We start from the raw sequence: 22,652 nt of genomic DNA, 5'->3' as shown, positions 1-22,652 counted from the left end.
AAATATTGGAGTGGTACTAGGAATGCTTTTCATATAAAACACATACACCACCGTAATGCAAGATGAATGTCGATTTACCATAATAACTGTTCTGTATAGGTTATTGCTTAATGTTTACGGATTTGTGAAGGAAAGAAACACATCAGAAAAAAATGTTTTGTACAAACATTAGACATGTCAAATGATTTTGCAATCATGTCAATCAAGCAATGATATCAACCTTGTACAAATATAAAAGAAATTGAAGTTATTCATATTTAGCATTATATTAAACATAAGAGACCTATATTTATTACACATTTGTCAAAGCTAGGGAGAAAGTGTTATTCCAAGAAACTTGCACACAATTCAATTGAGTTGTGCACTGTAAGTTTCAATCATCTCCGAATCTCACAGAATCTTTGAATGAAAATCCAAACTAGTTTAGAAAGATACGAGAAAGGAAACCGTCTTAGTCTTCTGGCATTTCAAAGAGCTATGCTGAGGTATCCTGTGGAGTGACAAAAAGTTGAACTTGTCAGCTCAATTCTGTAGTGTGGATCATATTTAGCATTCACACGTATAAATCCCCAACAATATTGCACTTCTACACCATTTTAACTTACAATGGCGTGTGCAGCTAAACCCTCATTGTTCAATAGTTGAAATGCTTGAAAATCGTATCAAAAAATAATTAGCTAATTAATATTATAGTTATTTTTTTATGTCTTGGCACTTGCTTTAAATGTTAATTTAATCAGTCCGTTCAGCATTAACTGCATCAACAGAGAGAGAAAAGGAGAGAGGGAGAGAAAGTAAATTAATACTTGGAAATAAATAGGCAGAGGAATGGATAGAGAGACAGAGAGAGAGAGAGAGAGGGAGAGAGAGAAAATAGAGTACAAAAAACCCAACGACTTATCAGCTTATTAAAATTTATTGTGCTCCAGAAGAGTAATTACTATTTAACCAGAAAGAAAGACAAGGGACAAATAATCTACATTACAAATTCCAGACCAACTAACATGGTGCTCCCTCTGTTTACATTGTGTTTAAATTGCTAATTTCAGTCACCGATTAACAGAAACAAACAGAAAAATAAAAGAAAGAATTCAAAACCAGAAACAAAAATAAATAAGAAATGAAATAAAACTCCAGAGACCAATAATCAAAGGTCATTTTTGCTCTGTTTTCTGCTGCTTGAGGTTATAAAATCACACTTGTTGCATTACATTCATACGCAGCGCACTTTGCTCTGTCCATCCATCCACATGTGGTAATGGGTTCCAACGGGGCTCACGCCGACCTGCTCTCACTTTTTACACTTTAGGAGACCCGGGGGTCTTTAATGTCTTTAGTTTGGGACCAAAATGGAGAAGGAAACCCCCTTTCACCCCCTCACCACGTCGGCCTGTATGCCCAGAGCCTACTGGGGACTGCGTCCTGTAAGGTCCACTCCAAAGATACCGATAGAACTAGTCTCTTGTCCTCCATTGTCGTCAAGCCTCCCGGATTTATCCTTAAAAAAGAAAGTGAACCGTGTAGTTAATGACTTCTTTTGCTTTAATGCGCAAAAAGGATTACGGCTGGGCGTCGATATTCCAGGGAATTATACAGACTGCAAAGCCCGTAATGAAGTGGCGGAGGTGGTGTAACCCGTTAATATTACAGATCACGTCTTTGGGATATGAGGTTATTGAATAAGCGTTGAGTGTTGAGTGTTTTTTTTAAACTAGGAATCGAGGGCGACAGCTTTGAATGGATTATACCTAATGATATCAGCAAATTAATGCATTATGCAGATGCATTTAGCAAAGTGAAAAATGTCAAACAACGATTTCTATGACACCTATCCTTTAGTAAAAACCAATGAAAAGGATGCTAGATATTGATATTTTGCTAAGATGTGAATATATAGGCAAACACATATGCCCACATGCTCCCTGGACTCAGTTTGAATTGCCCAGTAGTTAAGAGGGTTTGTTATGATGTATAATATCATGTATGTATCATTACTCTAAAATTCACATTATCTCACCCTTAAAGCTGCGTTCAGATGGGATTCTGTAGCAGCCAATGACAGTGGAGAAGGATGAGTTTACCATCAAAACACCAGCCTGCATTATTACTTGAATTATGTGCTCCTTTGACTTTATGCGTAAGTTCCCACCCCCAGAGTCTAAGACCCAATTTGTGTTGTAATTCATTCAAACCGAGATTGGTCATGTCAACTGTTGATCAGGAAACAAACACATCAACGTCATATGTTGTCTTGATGTGCCACAACTTTAGCAGGTACTTAGACCAAAATACACAGTTGTGATGGTTCCTTTATATCCTTCAACAGATTCCTACTTGTCATCCCTTAGAATTACCTCAGATTCGAGACTTTAAGATCAATGGCACTTTACGAAAATACATGGACGAGAGAGAAAATCTATCAAAATAACAGCAGGTCATTCAGTATGGAAACATGAGGGGTTGACTGTGTAGTACAAAACCATTGGCAAGAGTGGAGGTTATGCGAAATACCAACTACCACTGTTAACCATTCACGCTCCTCAAGCTTATTGCAGGGAGTGACACATGAAACCAATGCACTGTGTCCATATGTAAATATGTGAATATTTATTGAGTGGGAGACCATTGTGTGCTATGACTCTAGTGTCCTCCTGTGTGCCGAGGTATCCAATACTGCCTGTTACAGTAACACCTTCCTATCAATCAGGTACCATGATACATGTCTCCCTCTCTTTAAATATATATATGTATATATTTGCGTATAATCCACTATGTTTATGCTTACTTCACTTAGCGATTGCATACAATAACCAGCAAATCTACCTTGTGTTTTACTTTATGATAAATTTTGACTGTAACACATCTGTCATTTTTTTCTTTCCATCCTAGAGTCTTTACACTCGAGTCTAGTGCGTGAGTATTTTCTGCTCCTCTTCATCAATAGGCTAATTGAAGCGCACATCAACTCCTTTATCCGCATTCATCCTCATCTGTCAGCTACTTTGCTGAGGCCCCTGCAATTACTTGAATGTTTACCCATAGTGCAATTACATGTGTAATTCAATGAGTGGGCTTTTTATCCCCCAATCACATCCACATATATTTTCCTAAAAGCTTTAAGTCCTGCTTAATCTTCCATCTTTCATGTGATCCTCTTTGCATGCAATTAAAATGATATTATAGCCATGTGCAGTGCGTCATTAGCCTGCAGTGTTTTTACCACTAACATGCAAACAAAACACATGTGTGTGTTTGATTTGCATGGGTAAGTCCTTTCCTGAGGCTATTGTCAGCACACAAATAACCGCATTCTGTGGTACTCATATTTCTGCAGTAATTACGTTTCAAAAGAAGACCCTCTCAAATATGATGGAAAGGTTATTTATGCGGATTAGGAATTTGGCTGCAGGCCTCTTAGACAGGTCCCTGGCAACTACATCACCATACATTATAGCCGGACATCTGAAATATTTAAACAATTTTAATTTGATTTTAAATCCTTTGGCAGGAATCACCTCAATGTTTTTTATTGTATTTCCTTTCGAGCCTCTTTTGCAAATCGTGGGATGCTTATGACAGGTGTTAGAACGACAGACTAAGAACAAGATCATGTCGCAATTAATATTGGTCTCATGATTACGTTTTCAAGTTTGGGAAATCAGATCATCCAACTTCATGACTTTTTACCAAATTAGGTTAAAAGCCTGGGATTGATTACTAACATCGTGTGTGTGTGCGTGTGAGTGTGTGTGTGTGTGTGTGTGTGTGTGTGTGTGTGTGTGTGTGTAGGTCCATCAGATGAGTTATGCAACAAAAGGCAGTTTGGATAATTTGGCATAGCACAGTGTCACAGGGTAGCCTAATGCCATGGCTTCATCATCTTTTCTGCAGTAACGTTGAGCATACATTTTGAAAAACAAAAGTCAATGTAGATTGAAATGGTATATATATATATATATACTGTATATATATATATTAATGTTTCAACAGAGGTTGGCCAAAAGACCATAATAGTTCAAAAGGCCTGCTGTTTTTGTTTCATGTGCATGGTCTATGGTGAATTCCCTGGACCCTTTTTCTGCATATTGACCCTAACCCTTTCCACTATTTCTTTAATTTGGCATAAATCGGGTTTAAAATTCCTCCTCTCAGATTGTTTCGAAATAGCTGTTGTTTCCCCTTCCCTACCACCACCTCCACCCCCACCATCCCCACCACGGGCATATTTACAGCTTGTCTCGCGCCGAGCTGTGAGGGTATACGACGCGTCTGTAGCCATTATGTTGAATGACTGCACAGTGCCTGTGAGCCAGTCAAGTGGGGCCAGGCGTACTCTCTGAACTCCAGAGCCATCCATCCACACGTCGGCAGGAGGGGGGGGGGGGGGGGGGGCAGCAAAATAAGGTGAGACGAGCGCTTTGAGTTTCGCGAGGGGCCGCGCCTATGCACCTGCAGCCTATAGGTTTTCTAAATCTGAGCCCAGTAGGCTTGGTGCTGCGTAGGGGGCTCCTCCAGCCTGTGTACACCCGACTGTACTGCGCCCTGTGGTGGACTGCTGCATCCCCAGCCCTCTGGGTCGGACAGGCCAGTCATCTCGTGGCGCTCCGATGGGGGCTGGAGGCCGGCTACGCAGAACAGGAAGGCTGAGATGAGTGGGGGGCCTAGGCAGGGGTGCTTTAGGCTCGCGCTGTGAACCGTCTACTGGCAAAACGGTGGATTACAAAGCCTCACAATGCGAGCAACACAGGCCGTAGAGGACCGGACGCCTACGGTCATGCAACCCTGCATGGAAATAGAAAACAAAGAAACAGAACGGTAGAGAGAGAGAGAGAGAGAGAGAGAGAGAGAGAGAGAGAGAGAGAGAGAGAGAGAGAGAGAGAGAGAGAGAGAGAGAGAGAGAGAGAGAGAGAGAGAGAGAGAGAGAGAGAGAGAGAGAGACGCGAGGACAAGACAGGTCCATTTTGACATTAAATTACTCAGATTTGACAGACAGTTTATTTTGTGGAGAATTTTCCAAAACAATAAAAGCGAAAAGGGGTACGATTAAAAAATGTAATGTGTTGAAGCGCATCCACTTCTTTCCCCTGAATGCAATGTGCCTCAACAATGAGTCAACCTTGGCACACTGAAACATAGGCAATAGATATATCTGATGATCTACAACAACAACCCTTCTTTGAATCTCTGCTTGTTCACTCCGAGCCATTCTCCTCTCCTTCCTCATCCCTTCTTCTCTCCCCTCACCATAAAAGTTCCATGCCAGGGAAGGACTGAGAGCTGCTCCTAATGCTTGCTGTCATACCATGGTCCCTTGGCCCTTATGAGTCATTTATAGGCATTCATCATTAAACAGCTCTTTGGAAGTTGGCTATATGAAATTATAATAACACAGAAAAAGCTACATAGCCCAAAGAGACTCTAAAACCTCTCTTCCTCGATGCCATCTTCCGTCGCTTTGCTGACCATTGTTAGACTCGCTAGCCCTCGGAGCCGGTGTGTGATGTGGGGGGGGATCTGTCGTGTGGACACAGCACACACACGTTCAGCCAGAACAAAATGAAAGAAAAGAAATAGAAAGAGAGACATGGAATAAACAGTGCAGGAGATTACTTATATACAGCAAGGTGGTTTATAGCTAGTAGCAAGAGAGGTGATAATCAAAACTAATGGGTAGAATTACAAAGAACATCGATATCAACCCAAGGTACAATGAAAGTTTCATTGATAAAGTGTAATGTGATTTTAACCACTATCAAAAAATTTGTACCAACACACAGAGAGTACAAAACTAGTTCTTATATGCCCAGCTCCACTCAAGCTATATTATGTTATGCATGAACCTTTACCATTTGCCCAGCCAACCCCCTGCGTTATTCTCACAGCTAATCTGGAATTGAATTTCCCATTGTCTCGAAAGCGTAATGTGATCAAGGTCGTGTGTGTCTCCTGTTATCCAATCAGGATTGAGTTTGAGTATAGTGTTCCATCTGAGATTATTTCCAATGCAAGGGAATGGGGAGGGAGGGGGTCAGACTTTTTCTTCTTAATAATGACATAATCAGCAGAGCAGCCATCAAGCAGATAAATTGTCATGCGCGTCGTGCTAAAAATATCCTTTGCCACCCCCCCGCAGCCCCCAGCCCGCGCCCAGAGCTCTCCCTGTTGACAGCACTTGTGTGATGAAGCTGTTAAGTGGCAGAAACGCAGAGCCTGTGGTTGGATCATCTGCTTCCTGCTGGTGCACTCCTGCTGGCAGATTTGCAGTATAGAGGCCCTCCCCAATTCCCCCCCCAGCCAACCCTGCCCCCAACCCCAGAGAGAAGAGGGCCCTCTTAACAGCCTTGGTGCTTAAGTGTACAGATTTAGATATGTAAATAGGATCTATACAATACAACGGGTACCTCCCCCCCCCTCCCTCAAGGAAAGAAAATAAATGGATGGAAAAGAATCTGTGACATTTTCTCTTTTTTTCGCTCATTAAAATGTCTGCATTGTGCATACAGGTTTGCTTTTTTTTTTCTTTTTACTTAAAGTTTTCAGTTCTTTGTTGTTGTTTTTTTTTGCTCCTCTCCTGATTGTTTATTGTCTTATCTTACATAGCTCATTTATGAAGGTAACACATGCCTAAACTAGGTTGGCACAGCATCTGCTCTCTGTTCCACAAAAGAGTAATCTAGTTTTTGCCACAGGAAAACAATATGTTTTCCTTCATTTACAAAGCACTTTCCCTTTTCCACCTTCGAGGTGTGTCTGATGCTCCGTTCTGCTTCCAGTTAACACTATCACGCAGTCATTTGTCAAAAGATCCCAAAGGCCATATATGTCTCCAGAACGAATAAAACTCCTTTACCCTATTTTTGCTGAAACCCCAAAAAACGAACAATCTTCCACTCTGTTTTAGTCTGTCAAGTTGCTTTTCTTCAGTTCTTTCGATATATAAATGCTTTTTTGCTTGTTTTCTCCCCGACGTCTCTTATTTTTATACAAACCCCCCCCCCCCCCCCAAACAAACCATATTTAATATTTTCCGTGATTTCCAGCTTCCAATAAAATCCTGTAATTCCGTAAAAGGTTTCCACCGGCGAGGACGGAATCCCAGTCTCTATCCATCCAGCCGACGACAGCCCCTTGACCCTTTTCCTGTCGAAGCTCTGGATGTACCGTGTTCACTCAGCGCTCGGCCTTCCACTTCCACCTCCGCCCCTCAGAGTCTCCCTCGCCTTGCGGTGTTGGTACGTCTCGTTGTGTCGTCCGACGGTGGGGGAGAGGGGGGAGGTCGAGGAGGAGGAGGAGGAGGAGAGGGGGGGGCGTGGCTGGGCTATACCCGGGTGGTGGAGTGTGAGTGCGGGTGCGGCAGCGTGTTGTTCTGCCCGCTGCTGGGGTACGTGTTGAAGGAGTGCAGCGACGCCAGCCCGCCCATGCTGCTGGGGATCATGGTGATGGTGTTGGGGGTCATGAGCGGGATGTCGTCCGGCGAGCGCCGCATGGCCAGCGTGTAGTCCGGCGGGCAGGCAGTCCTCAGCAGCGCGTCGTGGGCGTGCATGCCGTCGCTGCCCCCGCCGCCCCCCACCCCCACCACCACCACGCCGCCGCCTCCGCCGCCGCCGCCGCCGCCGCCGATGCCGCCCTGGCAGTGGCCCCGCGGGTCCAGCTCCGACGAGTGCTGCTTCATCTGCAGGGACATGAGCTCCTCCTCCTGGGTGTGGTGGGCCAGGTCGTTGGCCGCGCTGCGCTGGGGGCTGCAGCGCCGGTGCACGTCGTGCCGCCGCTTGTCCTTCTTGTAGTAGAGAGCGGCGAAGGCCAGGATGTTGAGGAAGAGCAGCGAGGCGCCCACGGCGATGGTGACCGACAGCTCCGTGGAGTAGTCGCGCTGGTCTACCAGGTGGGGCTGGTTCAGGCTGTCCTGCGTGTCGGTGGGGTACGGCGTGGGGTTGGGACGCTTGGTGGCGAACGGCTTGGTCTTGGGGGTCCGGTTGGTCACCTCCGCCGGGGGCACCTGGTGCGGGAGATGTTAATGTAAATGAACATAGACTGCATTTATATAGCGCTTTTCTAACCAGCGGCCACTCCCAAATGTTGCTGTACACGTACATGTACTTTGACAAATGAAGATCATTCATTCATTCATTCAAAGCGCTTTACAATATTTCCAAACATTCACCCATTCATACACACATTTATAAACCGACGGCGGTGATAGCCATGCAAGGCGACAGCCAGCTCGTCGGGAGCAGTGAGGGTGAGGTTACTTGCTCATGGACAACTGAACACTCAGTTAGGAGGAGCCTAGGATCAAACTAGCAACCTTACGGTTACCAACCAACCTGCTCTATCTCCTGAGCAACAGGTTGGGTTTGTTCATTGTCATTATGATAACAGTAGTCACGTGTTTTCCCTGGGTGGTAGCGGCGTCTTTTGCTTTTGTTGAATACAAAGCAAGCGTGCCAAAGCCCGGATTTATAATAATTATTAAAATAATAATTGTAATCATAGTTACACATATAGTAATCACAAGCCATACACAATGCTAATACAGTGTATCTCTGTGAAACACTGGAGCTGAATGACCCACCTTGGTGGTGGTGGGAAGGACCTGTGTGACGTCGTTGATGCTGTGGAGGTGTGGGACCAGCTCCAGCCACAGGTTGACCTGGGGACCAGAGCACGGTACACAGAGTTAGAGTGGGCAGAGAGGACACTTGACGGACTATGGACCGGAGCTCAGAGCCAGGGCCGTACAGCCAACAACATTCCTCAGAAGGAAAGGAAGAAGGTTCCAAGGTTGGGACAAGGTAAAGCAACTGTTTAATTAGACGTGGATATTTCACCTTAATGTGTGAATAGTTTCCAAAAGTTGGATAAGTTAGACTGTATCTGTTCAAAATATTCTCCATACTTTTTAAGGCTTACATTCACCGTAAAAAGAGTGAGTGAGTGCCAAATGTCTGCATCAATTCTACATGACAATCCTGTGGATTAATTCCCTTTAATGACCCTGTCTTTCTGACGTTATCAAGCGGGTCAAAACCATAACCTAAACCACACCTAAACCAAAGCAAACCGAACCAGGGGAACGGAGTATGCCCACTGCAGTGTGCGTGACCATACCTTGTTGGCGCGGTAATGCTCCTTGACACGAGGCTTCAGGCCTATGTGGAGGTAGAGCTGATCCTTCTGGTTGTAGCGTGTCCAGGCCACCTCTTCGAAGCGGTTGGGCTTTGTGTGGATGAACTTGGTGTCCTGGGGCACAGGCTGGTTGGGGTCCCTGTGAATAGTAAGAGTACAAGAGAGATTAGATCGTATCGACTGAATCCCTGAAGGGGAGTCACAATGGGAGTCACACGACAGCAGCCGTGATAATACCACAGGGAGAACATTTGTACGACGAGACACACACACAGAAGTACAATTCTTGCTTTTATTTTTATAAAGGGGATAAGCAGAGAGCCCATTTGCCATGTTTCATGACAAAAAAACTACTTACACCCTATTTAAGCGGGAAAGGGCCAGCCATGTGATCTATGGAGGGCCATTCAGACCCAATAAGCGCCCAATTGTCTGGAAGCAGCTTACGTAGCCAGCCAGACCTCATCAGGAGCATACTTAACCATTCAAGGGACTGGCGTAAATCTTCAAGGTGGCCTGCATTTCACGTCAATTTAGGATTATATATGTAGATCATTAGCGTCTATTCCGGCTTCCCTCAAGCCTTTTGGGCAGTGCACAGAAAGAGCCCAAATGCCCTTCATTAGGTGCTTCAAAGACAATTACTGCCATGACTTAATGCTGAAAGGCAATGTGAGGAATAGGCAGAATATATTTGGCCTCATCTCGGATCGAGAATGCCACTCCACAGGCTACGGACATTAATGAGGAATGTATTCCACGTGTGTGCATGTGCAAGGAATACCAATCATACTTTACTGCACAAAAGACTCTTTATTATGGATGTGCTTAATAATGAGCAAACCTAATTGCCAAGCTCATTGAAAACCGGAACAGGGAAAGCACAATGTGTCAGAGTAGATTTAATGTTGTTCAAGCACTTCTACTAAAGTAATTGCGGAACAATTACCGGAAAATTATGTTATACTAATCTAATGAGCAACCTATGCCATATTAAACAATTGTGGAACTTGGAGATCAAGCTTTCCAGTAGAAAATCATTAGGGAAATATTATCGCTTGTGCTATTGGCTTTATTAGCCAAACAATGTTTTGAATACTGATGCATAAGCCCTGTGTTTAGCTGTCAGTTAACAGTTTTTATTTATACATTTTTCAGCACTACTTTTCTGTTGCATCTAAACTGTACCCTGTCTTGGCAAAGTTGGTCCAGTAGGTCATGACCACGGCACTCAGCATGACGTCATTCTTGGAGAAGTTACAGGGGAAGAGCTCCGTGGGCCCGATCATCGGCAGGCCAAACACATACGGGATCTCATCCCCATGGGCTGCATCTGCCCACGGTGGCACCTTTCAATCAGAGATCAGATCAATTAACATTCACCAACGTACACTAAGAAAGGCATTACTATTGATAGAAACTCAAAGGAGCTGCACATAAACACAGTAGACCAGAATGGATACCTAATGACTTTGTAACGGATGACAATGTCAACTCAAAATTGAACACAAAATAGGTAAAAGAAACGCAAAATATTCATGGCTACATTAAACGTTACATGAAATTTTGTCTCTCGTTGCGTGACATTTGGCCCGAAAAATTGGTATCTTCGAAAAGAATATCATTACGAACCGTTGGCCAATCCATCTACAGACAACCCACCTTGAGCCTCAGCAAAGGTCAGCTACACTCTTTTTTGGCTACATCTCATTATGGTCTAATCAATGGAACAAGGCCCCCGTTGGACAGCCAGATGAGCTGCCTACCTGCTCCGTCTGACAGTGATGGTAGAAGGCGTAGAAGTAGGTGGGCGACCCGAAGCTGGAGTGGAGGTCAGCCGTGGCCACCGCAGGCGCCACCCACTGGTGATCGGTGAAGAGCGCCAGCAGGGTCTTCCTGCGTGTCTCGGGGTTGTGTCGGTCTGCCCAGTCTGTGTACATGAACTTGATGGTCTCGCGTAGGATGTCCTTGCCCTCCGGGTAGCCATAGAGGTCGTCCACGAAGCTGGAGACGGCGTAGTCGAAGTCGTTGGCCTGGACGCCGTTCTCGTTGTCCACGATCAGCTCCACGAACTTGAGGCCCTCACCCTGGTTCACCCCCAGCATGATGTCGTAGTTGAGGAACTCGCCTGCCGCGGAGGGAGTCAAAGGGGAAGAGGGTGAGTGTAGAGTTGAACAGGAGCAAAAACAAGGGGAGGCAAATACCAATCCTCTGATCAAATAGAGAAAAAATTTAGGATATTGCAGGCGGCGTACAAAGTATGAATAATAAGCGGAACTAAGATCATCATTAAGAGCCATCTATCTGAGTAGTCAAAACATTGGATTGAAAAAGCTTGAACTCCCCCTCATACTCCCCCTTTGTCATAATTCCATTTTACACTTGTTCTTCCACACTTTGGTTGACTGCTTTGAAGATTTCTAATCCTCGCTGTCGGGCTGGTGTTTTTTTATTTCCTTCCTATCTATACAACTGACTAATGCATCCATGAGCTGTCACTCTATGACCTGCAGGGCTGCCACTCTTTCTGACTCAATCTATTTCAGGTCTTTTCCAGGACATTCCTGTATGCAACAATATGTAGCAGACAGTATAAATGAGTATATAATATGATTATGTTTGGTAATCCTGCAACTTTCCATGACAGCTTCAAATTTAGTCTAGGAACATTTGACTCATTATTTATTTTCGAGCTTCCGACAAACTTTTTCTTTTAATCCAGGTCTTGGAGGCGTGGGAATCCTGGCCTGACATCCAAGGGCAGACCACCGTACCTCCGTACATTCAGGATAAAGGAAGGGGTACTCGTGCTTCACCACCTTTACCTTGCTCCATGAGTATCTGGGGATCATCTGGTATCACGTCGCCATCGATGACGGGTCCAAAGGCGATGTGGTAGCGGGCAGGCTGGATGTCCTGGTCCACCAGCTCCTTATAGTGCTTCCTCTGGAGACACTCCACCAGCTCCACCGTGTCCTGCAGATTGCAGCCCACCTTGCGGGCCAGCATGCGGGCGTACTTGGCCGGCTGGAAACTCACAGCCCAGCTAGACAACGCCGTGCCGCTCTGAGCTATGGCCCGCTGGAAGAGACCTAGGTGGTTTGGGAGCAAAGGGTAGGGACGGTTGGAAGGGAATGAGTGTATGAGGTTAAAGGTATTGTAGTTTAAGGGCTATTATTAGGGTGTAATTTGTTACAAATGGCTTGGCCGACTTTCAGCTTTTGTTGAGTGAAATACTCAACAACAAATAGAACACCACAGTGGATTCTATATATAGAGTTGACTGTGCCTGCTTCTGTATGAGCCAATTTCGATTACAAACTGCTCCTGGGTCATTTCTGACCAATCAGGGTAACTCTTCCGTGATTGTTTTGGATGATTAATCTGGCCTCTAAATCACAGGTGTAGTAAATGGCACACTTGTCAATGGTGCTCTCTTCTGCTCACTCTATCTCTTTACAACTTTCAAATCTAACCTAGATTATCCTAAAGCATCTTTATATTGAAATAAAAGCAATGGTCTAGTTTTTTGCATGAATGTACATTTTGGATCAAAATAGGAACAGTGAAAAAGACATGGGGAAATAAGAAGTATCCCAGTACATCAACAACAGTAATAAATGGCTGTGAAACAACCAAAACCAACCTCCATGAGCATCTGGGCTCAATATAAACCTTCTTGATTGAATAATATCAATGTTTTCCCTCATTAGTAAGGCTCGTTAGGCAGGCAGAATGAAACGCTGGTTGGGCGTGTCAGTTTTTGTGTCACCAAAAAGCATCACCATTTAAACTAACATCTGGTTTGTTATATATTACAAACGTAGAATGTCATTCATCGTGTATGCTTAATGAAATAAATGTAGGCAAAATCAATACAGAATACAGATTACTAGGCTCAATGCCTACCACGATGCTAACACGAGATATAATTCAAATAATTTTCGTAATTTCATCATTATTTGTCGGTTAACATAAATGAAGGACATATATGCCATATAAAAATGTGTTTTAACACAAACCTTAATGAATCCAAGCAATTGCAAGTAATTATTTCAGATAAATGCTCAAACAAAGCCATAGCAAGGCCTCTACACAGGGCAGTTGGTCTTTCCCTATAAACGGACACACAGTGCTGCCGAGCCACGAGGCTCCTAAGATGCCACGAGGCCCTGTTACCTTTGGTGGAGTTACTCCAGCGGTTGCCCTCAGAGTAGTGGGAGAGCGTCAGGAGGTTGACACACGACGCCCCGGCCCCTGAGCCAAACACTGTGATGCGCAGGGGGTCGCCGCCAAAGGCCGCAATGTTCTCACTGGTCCAGCGGAGAGCCTGGATCAGGTCGAGGAGTCCGTAGTTCCCCTTGGCCGCTTGGTCTCCCGTGCTCAGGAAGCCTGCCAGAGAGGAATTCAGTTCAGGTTAGGCTCATCTTGTGCATTTCAGCCCGTCTGTCCACTTCAGAAGGATCAATGTCAACCAGTCACAGTGGACAATTTCAACCTGGTGTTTGAGCAAAGATAGTCCATCCTGGAGGTGAGCACTGGCTTACTATTTGTAAAACACATTATTGGTTTGGAGTAGTTTCGAATTTGAAGTTTGAGTGGCGAAAACTATAGGTCTTGGAGAGGGAAGATTAGCAACATTAATAAACCAACAATAATACAATGAGGTGGCAAAGGCCAGGCCGCAGGTCTGTGTATTATTCCTTTCATGTACATTGACTCACTCTGGATGCTGGTTATAGCCTCTGTGTTTCAGGGTTCAAAGAAGCACAGTATTATAGCCGGACAACAGATGTATTCCCTCCATAGACCCTCCTGTCAGTTAGCCAAGACGCTGCTATTATTTTACCCTGAAAGATGGTGCGTAAGCGGCATGAATAACATGCTCATCTGCTGGAAGAGAGAGAATAATATGGCAACCGTAAAATAAGATTCAGTTGTGAAAGCAGCCCGGGACATTCTGTTTATTTCCCTTTTCTGTATTTCCTGACAACGGCGGGTTTGTGTTCAGCACTCATTTCAGATGTGAAGCTACAAACGCACAGGGCCAGATCGATTTTTGCCAACTTCTGGTGGTGGATAAATCCCTCTGCATTCTTTAGTCGAGGACGATCAATTTGAAAAGAAAATTGATGAAGAATGAAATATGCCCATAAAATACAACTAAAGAGAGAACATTTCCCCATTTCGTTTTCAGTCTTTTATTTTCCTGCCTATCTGGACTTATTGAACAGGGATAACAAAGCAGATGTAGAAAGGGAAACTAACAAGCACGGCCATTTCATAATTGCAATAAAACAGGATTCCTTTCCCACGGAGCTACTTAAATGGTCGAGCATGCTGAGGCTAACAAAGAGAGTTATGGGCCTGATCCGGCAGCCAACACCATATGTACGACGCGTTAACATAATAAAGCTGCAGCGGGTAGACACACATTTCACGCCTCTGAAGCATTTCAAAAGCACAATCTTCCATCTGAAAGAAAATAAATGGTGCTTGTAAAAATGCTTTGTGTTGAAACAGTGCCAGGTGACGCAACGCTCCATATATGTTTGACAAAAAAAGTCAGCTGAAACAAACCGGATTCGGTGACGCGTGTGTGTGTGTGTGCTGTTATCGCAGAGTTTCGGCTCCAGTATTTACTTGCCCTTAGGAACCCAGTCGCCTGGTTACACTCCGACATTGACCTTCGCTCCCGGTGGCTGTCCACCTCCGCAACTACCGCCACTCCGACTAGCTATCTTGTTAATCTCTGGTTCCCCTGACCCTGTCTCTATTAACCTGACCTTTCCCTCTATATTTCACTCACTTCCCTCCGTCCATTCCAGGTCTACTGTCCCTCCATTTTTCAATTAGAAACCCCCTGCTCGGAGAAAAACAATCAATATTGCTCTGCTGCTGTTTAGATCAGCCGGCTGAGGTGTATTTGTGGTTTGGTGGTGTTGGCGGAATGGGTGGGGTGGAAGAAGGGGGAAGTGGGGGGGAATCACACCCATAGAAGAAGCCCCTCTTCCTTACATGTCTGTCGTAGGAAGTGCTTTGTCCCTTTTTCATCCTCTGAAAGCTCTTTTATCAGTAATGGCCTTAATGGCAAACCCACACGCACACGTACACACGTACACACGTACACACACACACACACACACACACACACACACACACACACACATTCTCACACACACAGACCAACACACACACAAACAGACCCCCCCCACCACACACACAATCAAACAAACAGGCACGTCGTTGGCTTGACAGGACTGACTCATTGACTCCATTGGTTTTCCGTTTCATTTCCCGGCAAGTGTTTATTTATTTATTCGTGCGTTTCCTTGATCAAAGCCTAATCTTGTGGAAGCGCCGGCCGCCTATCTACAAAAGAGCATTTAATTGATTCAATTTCACCGGGAGGTGCGGGAAGGCCTAGGCGCTGCGGAGGGGACGACCCGGAGACAGGGAGGAAAATGATTAACAAGCCCACCGCAGTGGGCGAGGTCCAGGAAAGGGCTTCTGATCAACACACACACACACACACACACACGCACGCACGCACGCACGCACGCACGCACGCACGCACGCACGCACGCACGCACGCACGCACGCACGCACGCACGCACGCACGCACGCACGCACACACACACACACACACACACACACACACGCAGACACACAGACACACACAAACACACACACACACGCGGACACACTCCAGTAACTCATAAAAGTGAAACATACATAAATTCATGCCATGTCCTTCCAAAGCATGGTGGTTAACTGAGAGCAGAACAGTGGTACACTGTATAGTATTATTTAAGGTTACATAGTTTCAATGTTGTATAGTACTGTCTTCTATATCGTATAGTACAGTATAGTTTATTTTAGTTTTGATGTGTAGTTAACCTTGTGTAGTTTACCTAAGATTAGTAGAGCATAGGATTATGTGGTCCATTTCGGAAAGTGTGTGATGACTTGCATCATGGACAGAAAGCTCATTATGTTTATTCAGATTAGCGATAAATCAGATGGGGGATTTTCTCTTGCTTTGCTATTGCTCAGCTATTCAACTATATCAGCAAAATGGGAGGAAGATGCATATCTAGAGAAGACAAATACATGATTATGGATGGATTCAAAGACGGATAAATAAAATACTAGTCAATCTTGTTTTTTTAAATAGTTTCAAATATACATGATATTGCATCTTATCTAGATTAAATTCCATATACATAAATACAAAGAAAATGGGTTAGTGTTATATGTTAAACGTAAGCGGCTAAACAGTATGTTTATGCTGTGGTGTGATGAGTCCAAATATCACCACTTCATTGCGAAAAAACAATGAGTGACATTGACATAAAATTACATTTTTTCCCGTTGACTGTGGATGGTGGCAGAGTATTCTGACGGCTGGAGCTGCATGCTAGCCTCTTCCTCATGAGCCTCACAAACAGACAGTCATGGCTGCCTCTTGGTTGCATTGTATTGCGTTGCATTGTATTGCTTTGTATTGTACGGCATTGTATTATACGGCATGGTATTAAACTGCATTGTATTGTACTGCATTGTATGGTGTGGTACGGTTTTCGGTAAGGGAAACATAAGTAAGGAGTGAGAGGAAATGAAAAGGAGAGAGAAGGGGAGGAGCACATGGTAAGGTAACAAACACTGGAATTATCCCGTTTTTTCGCAGACTATTTCTGTGTTGTTGAAATTGTTGCCTCATTTAGCCTCCGTCTCACTCAGACATTTAAGGCAAGGGGTGGAGAGTAAAAGGAATACGGTAGGAGTACACTTGTGAAGACAGCGTATAGAGGCACACAACCCCTTTGTGTGTCTCCATTCGCTGCCTTCACAAGTGCGTGAGGGTACTTTAAATCCTGTTTCTTTCCCCCCAGAAATGAACACGTGACAAATACTTGACAACCACCGCGCCTATGTACTCACGTCAGAAGGCTTTGGGGGGAAAACTGTCGGCAAGTGTTGGTGTCAACACAAATGACACCCCCTCGAACCCGTCAAATGATTTGGACTTGTTTTTTTTTTATTCAATGCCAATGATAATGACAATAACGAAATGCCACAAAGAAAAAGCACCTATATACACGTGGTTTCCCCATTCTTCTGCCTCGGCTGTAGCTCAAGGGCTTGGAAGATTTGGCAGTTGGTTTCGGTTTTTGAATCATCAAAATCTATTTTCCACAGTCATGGTCTCTGTATGCCCCTAATCCTTACTCTCTTGCTCGCTCTCTCTGTAACCCCTTCACTCCCTTGCTAACTCACCCTGCGGCCTACGGGAGAAGGGGGAGGGAGGAAGAGAGGGAAGGGACCGCCAGAGGAATGCAATTTCTCATGGATGGTCTCAGATCAGTAGGTTACAAACACACAGAAAGGGCTTAATATGCATTGACACAACGCAGGGTTAGGTAGAAGGTCAACATGCCAAACATTAAGCAGCAGTTAAATGTCAATCTGATATTAAATGCTGTACATATATGGTACAACAATAAATGTTATGTCATAATTCATCACCCCATCATAAACACACACATACCGTGCACTCACAATGAACCCTTTCCCTCCTGCATACAGACACACGCCAAGACACGACACACACACACACACACACATGCACACAAACATCCACTCACACATCAACCCAAAACCAAACACTCTTGCCAGCCCCTGCCAAGTCGGACTGACAGGCTTCATAGCTTGCAGCATACAATGTTGTGTATTTTACCCAGTCACTCTGTCGCACAGAATAAGACAGCAAGACTAACATAACATGAGTGCCCTCACTGCCTTGCTTCTCTCTCTCTCTCTAAACTATATCAACCCTCCATTACTCAACCTCCCTCCATCCCTGCTCTCACTCACACTCACACACACACACACACACACACACACACACACACACAGACACAGACACACGCACGCACACACACGCACGCACACACACACACACACACACACACACACACACACACACACACACACACACACGCACACACACACACACACTCGCCCACAGTGGTCAAATTCTCAGACATCTGGCTGTTGTTCTATATGAGAACAGAGAACACATGCATATGTTAATTTGGGTCACTGCCCAACTGTGTTTGCTCACGGGATGAGCATGTGCGGATTAACTTTTATTTGCAACAAATAAAAGAGACAGCGAGAGAGACACACACACATGCACAAACAGAGGAAGACGGACAGAGGGGTGAAAATAAAGGGATAAAGAGTCAGTATGTTACATGCTTGTGTATGTGTGCATGTGTATGTGTGCATGTGTGCAGGAAAAGATACATGGAATGTGGGATTATGAGTTAATATTTATGCAAACATGCTGGTCTGTATGCATGTCAGGGTTTGTGAAAGCATTATACTTCTGTGGCGAAGTCTAAGGCTACGTTTACACGATGACGGTCTGAACAGAAGACGCAAAAGTGGCGTTGCGTCTTCACTTTTTATTCCGCGTTTAGACGAGCGTTTTCGGGAGGAAATCTGCGTGCATACGGTGACGCAAAAGTGTGTGGAATTCGATTGGGTATGCATGCCAGGCTGCTAGGTGGTGCTGTGATAGACTATCACACAACACCGCCATGTCTGAGCGCATGCGTAGAATCTTCCTTCTCTTATCCGTGCCGCAAAAACCAAAAAGATCCTTCTATGTTCAGTAATACTATCTGTAAATATCCTGTACATTTCGTGGAAATACTCCTGTATGCTTGTTAGAGCTGCCAGAGCAGCTTGAAGGTCCAACGAATGGAAATAATCTGACATGTTTGTTTATTTCCTTGTACTGGCACATGTATGTGACGTAAACGCGTACGCGACGTGAGCAGATCTGAGCAGTGTTTTGCGTCTTGGCAGTTTAGACGGAAACGCTACGGCGGAGCGTTTTCAACTTTTCCACTCTGGAGGGTGGTTTCAGATTTATGCGTTTTCATGCCCCAAAAACGCGGTCACCGTCTAAACGAAAGGCACTTCCGATAAAATATTTTGTCGTTTTCACCCGCAAGCGTCCTCGTGTAAACGGGGCCTAAGTGTAATGTTCTCGTGCAGAGTGTCGAAACTCTGACTAAACACTGAGCTAAACCGTAGCCAATGAAGACAGAGTCATAGTAAACTTGACCTTTTACTTTCTTACTTCTTCATCGACAGATGGTGAAAACTGCAAATAAAATACACAAAATATTGTGTCCATTTATGACAAAACTTTATAACTAAACATCACGTTATGCATAGTTATAAATAACAATGGAAACTGTCCAATATTGAAATTAGGCATTCTGATTGACAATTGCATCGCTTTTTAGCTTGTACACAAATGCGACCCAAATCACCCTAAACAACATGTCAAACAGTTTTTCGAACTAAATCCACCATAATATAACATCTTCAACATGTCCTCTAACAATCAAAGAACTAACGGCATGGCGTCTCTGATGCCTTCAAGTGGATGCTGATTAATTATGTTCCGACGCACATGTCGGCCATTCTTTCTACCCAGGTAAGTTTAACAGGAAGATCGCTGGACGTGACTAAACCGGAAGTTACATCGTCGCAAAACTATAATGGCAAAATAATATGATTTTTTACATTTGCTAATATAAACTGTAAAGTAATTATTTAAGAAATAAATGTAATAATATTACGGGGCCTAGTGTGTTGCCTGGAGAGGCAACACACTAAGCCGGATCAATCTTTCAGAGAAAATAATTCCATACCACATATTTACGCAGTTTATAAATTGATTGTCATAGAAATGTATACAATAGAACTTATCAATGTTATTAATTCAATTTCAATTCAACTCAAATGATATGACTTTAAACTAATGACTGATTTTTTACTTAACAGTACACGTTGTGTTTAATCCCAATTAACAAATGTCTCTGACTTCTGACTGTCGTTCTGACGTTTCAGCATGACGCATGAGCATGATGCATGTGCATGATTCCTAACTTCCTTTTTCACCAGTATGAGCATATCGCCACATTTCACGTTTTGACACCCACCCACGCATACACACTCAGACACAAACACACACAGAAACAAACACAGACAGAAACACACACACACACACACACACACACACACACACACACACACACACACACACACACACACACACACACACACACACACACACACACACACACACACACACACACACACACACAAAGATGTTAAGAAAAATAGATAAAGGAATGCAATAAGGAGCAGAAAGATAGCGATAGATAAAAGACAAAGAGATGAAGTGAGTGGGGGATTAAAACAAGAGCTGAAGGAAGACAGCGCGAGGCTGCGCCAATGAATAAGATATAGCGTTATCGAGAGATGTTGGGAGACAGAGAGAACAGCATGTGAGGGAAGGTTGGTGGGGGCGGACGAATGTGAGATGACAACATGAAGAAAAGGGAAGGGAGAACAGGGGGGGTGATGTGTGAGGTAGAGGTGCCAGGTGCAGAGATGTGGCTGGATGTGTGTGTGTGTGTGTGTGTGTGTGTGTGTGTGTGTGTGTGTGTGTGTGTGTGTGTGTGTGTGTGTGTGTGTGTGTGTGCGCGTGTATGTGCACGTGCAAAATATAGCAAAAGCAAAGTTAGCTCTAGCATGTTGAAGTTGACATGTAAAAACAGATATGTCAGTTGAGTGTGTGAACAGGGAACAGGGTCCACGCTGTACGTTTGAGATGACAGAGAATATTTGATAAAAGGAAAGACTTGTAGTAGTCAAGCAACTAGCCACTATCAATCCCCTAACTGGGGAACTGAGGAGATGAGAGAGGATAGGTAGTTCGTTTCAAATGGATAACTGCGCAAGGTGACAACCGCAGGCAGAGAATAGAGAAACGACAGAGGAATGAGGCGAAAGAAAAAGAAAAAGGTGAGGGAGGCCATCAGAGGCTGAAACCAGCCTCTATTTCCTCTCTCTTTTCTTTCTTCTTTCTTCCTTTTTTCCTTCACCTTCCGCCTCTCTCTCATTCTCATTCTGTCTCATGCAGTCTCCAGCTCTCTCTCTCCCTGTTTATCAGTCCGCAGACTGTCATTACTGTAAAAAATATGTAATTAGCTACCGTGACGTCCCCCACACACCATGGTCGTAGTTTCGTCTTCCATGGATCATTGCCACCCTTTGAGATTTTTGCAACCAGCAGCGAAAACAATCCACATTTGGCAGATTGAGGGGGGGAATTTAATGGCCGCCTCACACTAGCTCAAGGCTAAATACTCAGCAATATTCAGTCCTTAATTACTTTTAAATTAAATAAACCACTCAAATGGGCGCTAAAAATACATGATATGGAGATGAACTGAGCTCCTAACCGAACAAGGGAAAATAACAGATATTGGTTTCGTATCGGGACATTTTAATTACATTTCTGCCCACTTTAGAATAATGGCGGTTTACTCTGCATCCAACCACTGCGAACCACCGGAAGGCCATTAGAGGAAATACCTGTTAGAGACCGATAGGTCTCTAACTACGTTTATCGTCGCAATGCGGGATTTGATTTGAATGCAGCCTTAGGCTGAATCCGAATACTCATACTTGACTGCTATATAGTATGCATTTTGTAGTACGCCACAAATATAGCGCGTCCGAATGCAAAGTACGCATTGTGTAGTACGGAAAACGTTTCCGAATGCATACTACCGCCACAGTAAACAACGGAGTTCACTACGCTATCCCACAATGCAACCGGAGTCTGGTAACGAACGAGGAAGAGATGGCTGACCCGACACCACCAGAAAGACGTCGTAGAAAGCGGCGAAAAAAAGAGAAAAAAGTAAAGTAAGTAATTAAGTAAAAAGAGAATTTTTTTATTTAATAGCAACGATGACAAGACGGAAAACAGGTAACTTATCAAGGTAATTTTGGGCATCTAAAGGGAGATACGTCATCTCCAAACATCCGGTGGAGTTTCGGCGGTGTTCGGAAGCGTTCGGAGGCGTTGTACGCATAGCTGTAGACCGTACTACACAGTCAAGTGTGGTACGGTCAAGTAGTAGACACTGAACAGAAATAGTATGTACTAAGTATTCGGATTCCCCTACATGCCCACTGCACCGTTTCTTCCTGATTGTTGCGATGCAAGATGACCCGCTTTCCCGCTTTCCAGTATCGTCAGATCCCGAGTCGCGTCACAGTGCTTAAATTTGCATACGCGATCTGATTGGATGACGGATCCGTCGTTGCTGAAAAAGTTGAACATTTTTCAACTTTTTGACGGAGCCGAAGGCTCCAACGGAACGGACGGATCCACAATGCATTGCGCGTCCGTCCCCATTCAAAGTCAATGGGGATCAGTCAACGGACGGAGGTAGTGGGCACGAGGCGCTACATGCCCACTGCACCGTCAGTCAACGGACGTGGGAAAGCGTGGCTGACGGATGGGGGAGTAGTCTTTGCAGAGGCATCCGTCAGCCAATCAAATCGCTTCGCCGGGTTCTTCCCGCTTCTTCCTGCTTGTTGCGAGGCAAGATAACCCGCTTTCCCGCTTTCCAGTATCGTCA

The 22,652-nt window shown here is 44.4% G+C and overlaps 1 protein-coding gene across 2 annotated transcripts in view; it reads right to left on the bottom strand.

Moving 5' to 3' along the window:
• Positions 1-897: 897 nt before the first annotated feature.
• The window catches only part of nlgn1 (neuroligin 1), a 117,364-nt gene continuing 95,609 nt past the window's right edge, over positions 898-22,652 (bottom strand). For both annotated transcript variants that reach the window (XM_060067017.1, XM_060067016.1), the window contains 8 exons: positions 13,306-13,518; positions 11,952-12,218; positions 10,893-11,254; positions 10,315-10,475; positions 9,109-9,265; positions 8,573-8,650; positions 2,836-7,996; positions 898-2,784 (listed from right to left, as the gene is read on the bottom strand). In XM_060067017.1, coding sequence (XP_059923000.1) covers positions 7,319-7,996; positions 8,573-8,650; positions 9,109-9,265; positions 10,315-10,475; positions 10,893-11,254; positions 11,952-12,218; positions 13,306-13,518 — 1,916 coding nt within the window. In that variant the 3' untranslated portion in view covers positions 898-2,784; positions 2,836-7,318. The remainder of the gene's footprint in view (positions 2,785-2,835; positions 7,997-8,572; positions 8,651-9,108; positions 9,266-10,314; positions 10,476-10,892; positions 11,255-11,951; positions 12,219-13,305; positions 13,519-22,652) is intronic.

This window comes from Gadus macrocephalus, chromosome 12 (assembly GCF_031168955.1).
Source record: "Gadus macrocephalus chromosome 12, ASM3116895v1".
Taxonomy (NCBI): Eukaryota; Metazoa; Chordata; class Actinopteri; order Gadiformes; family Gadidae; genus Gadus; species Gadus macrocephalus.
This window is presented reverse-complemented; position numbering and strand designations above follow the sequence as displayed.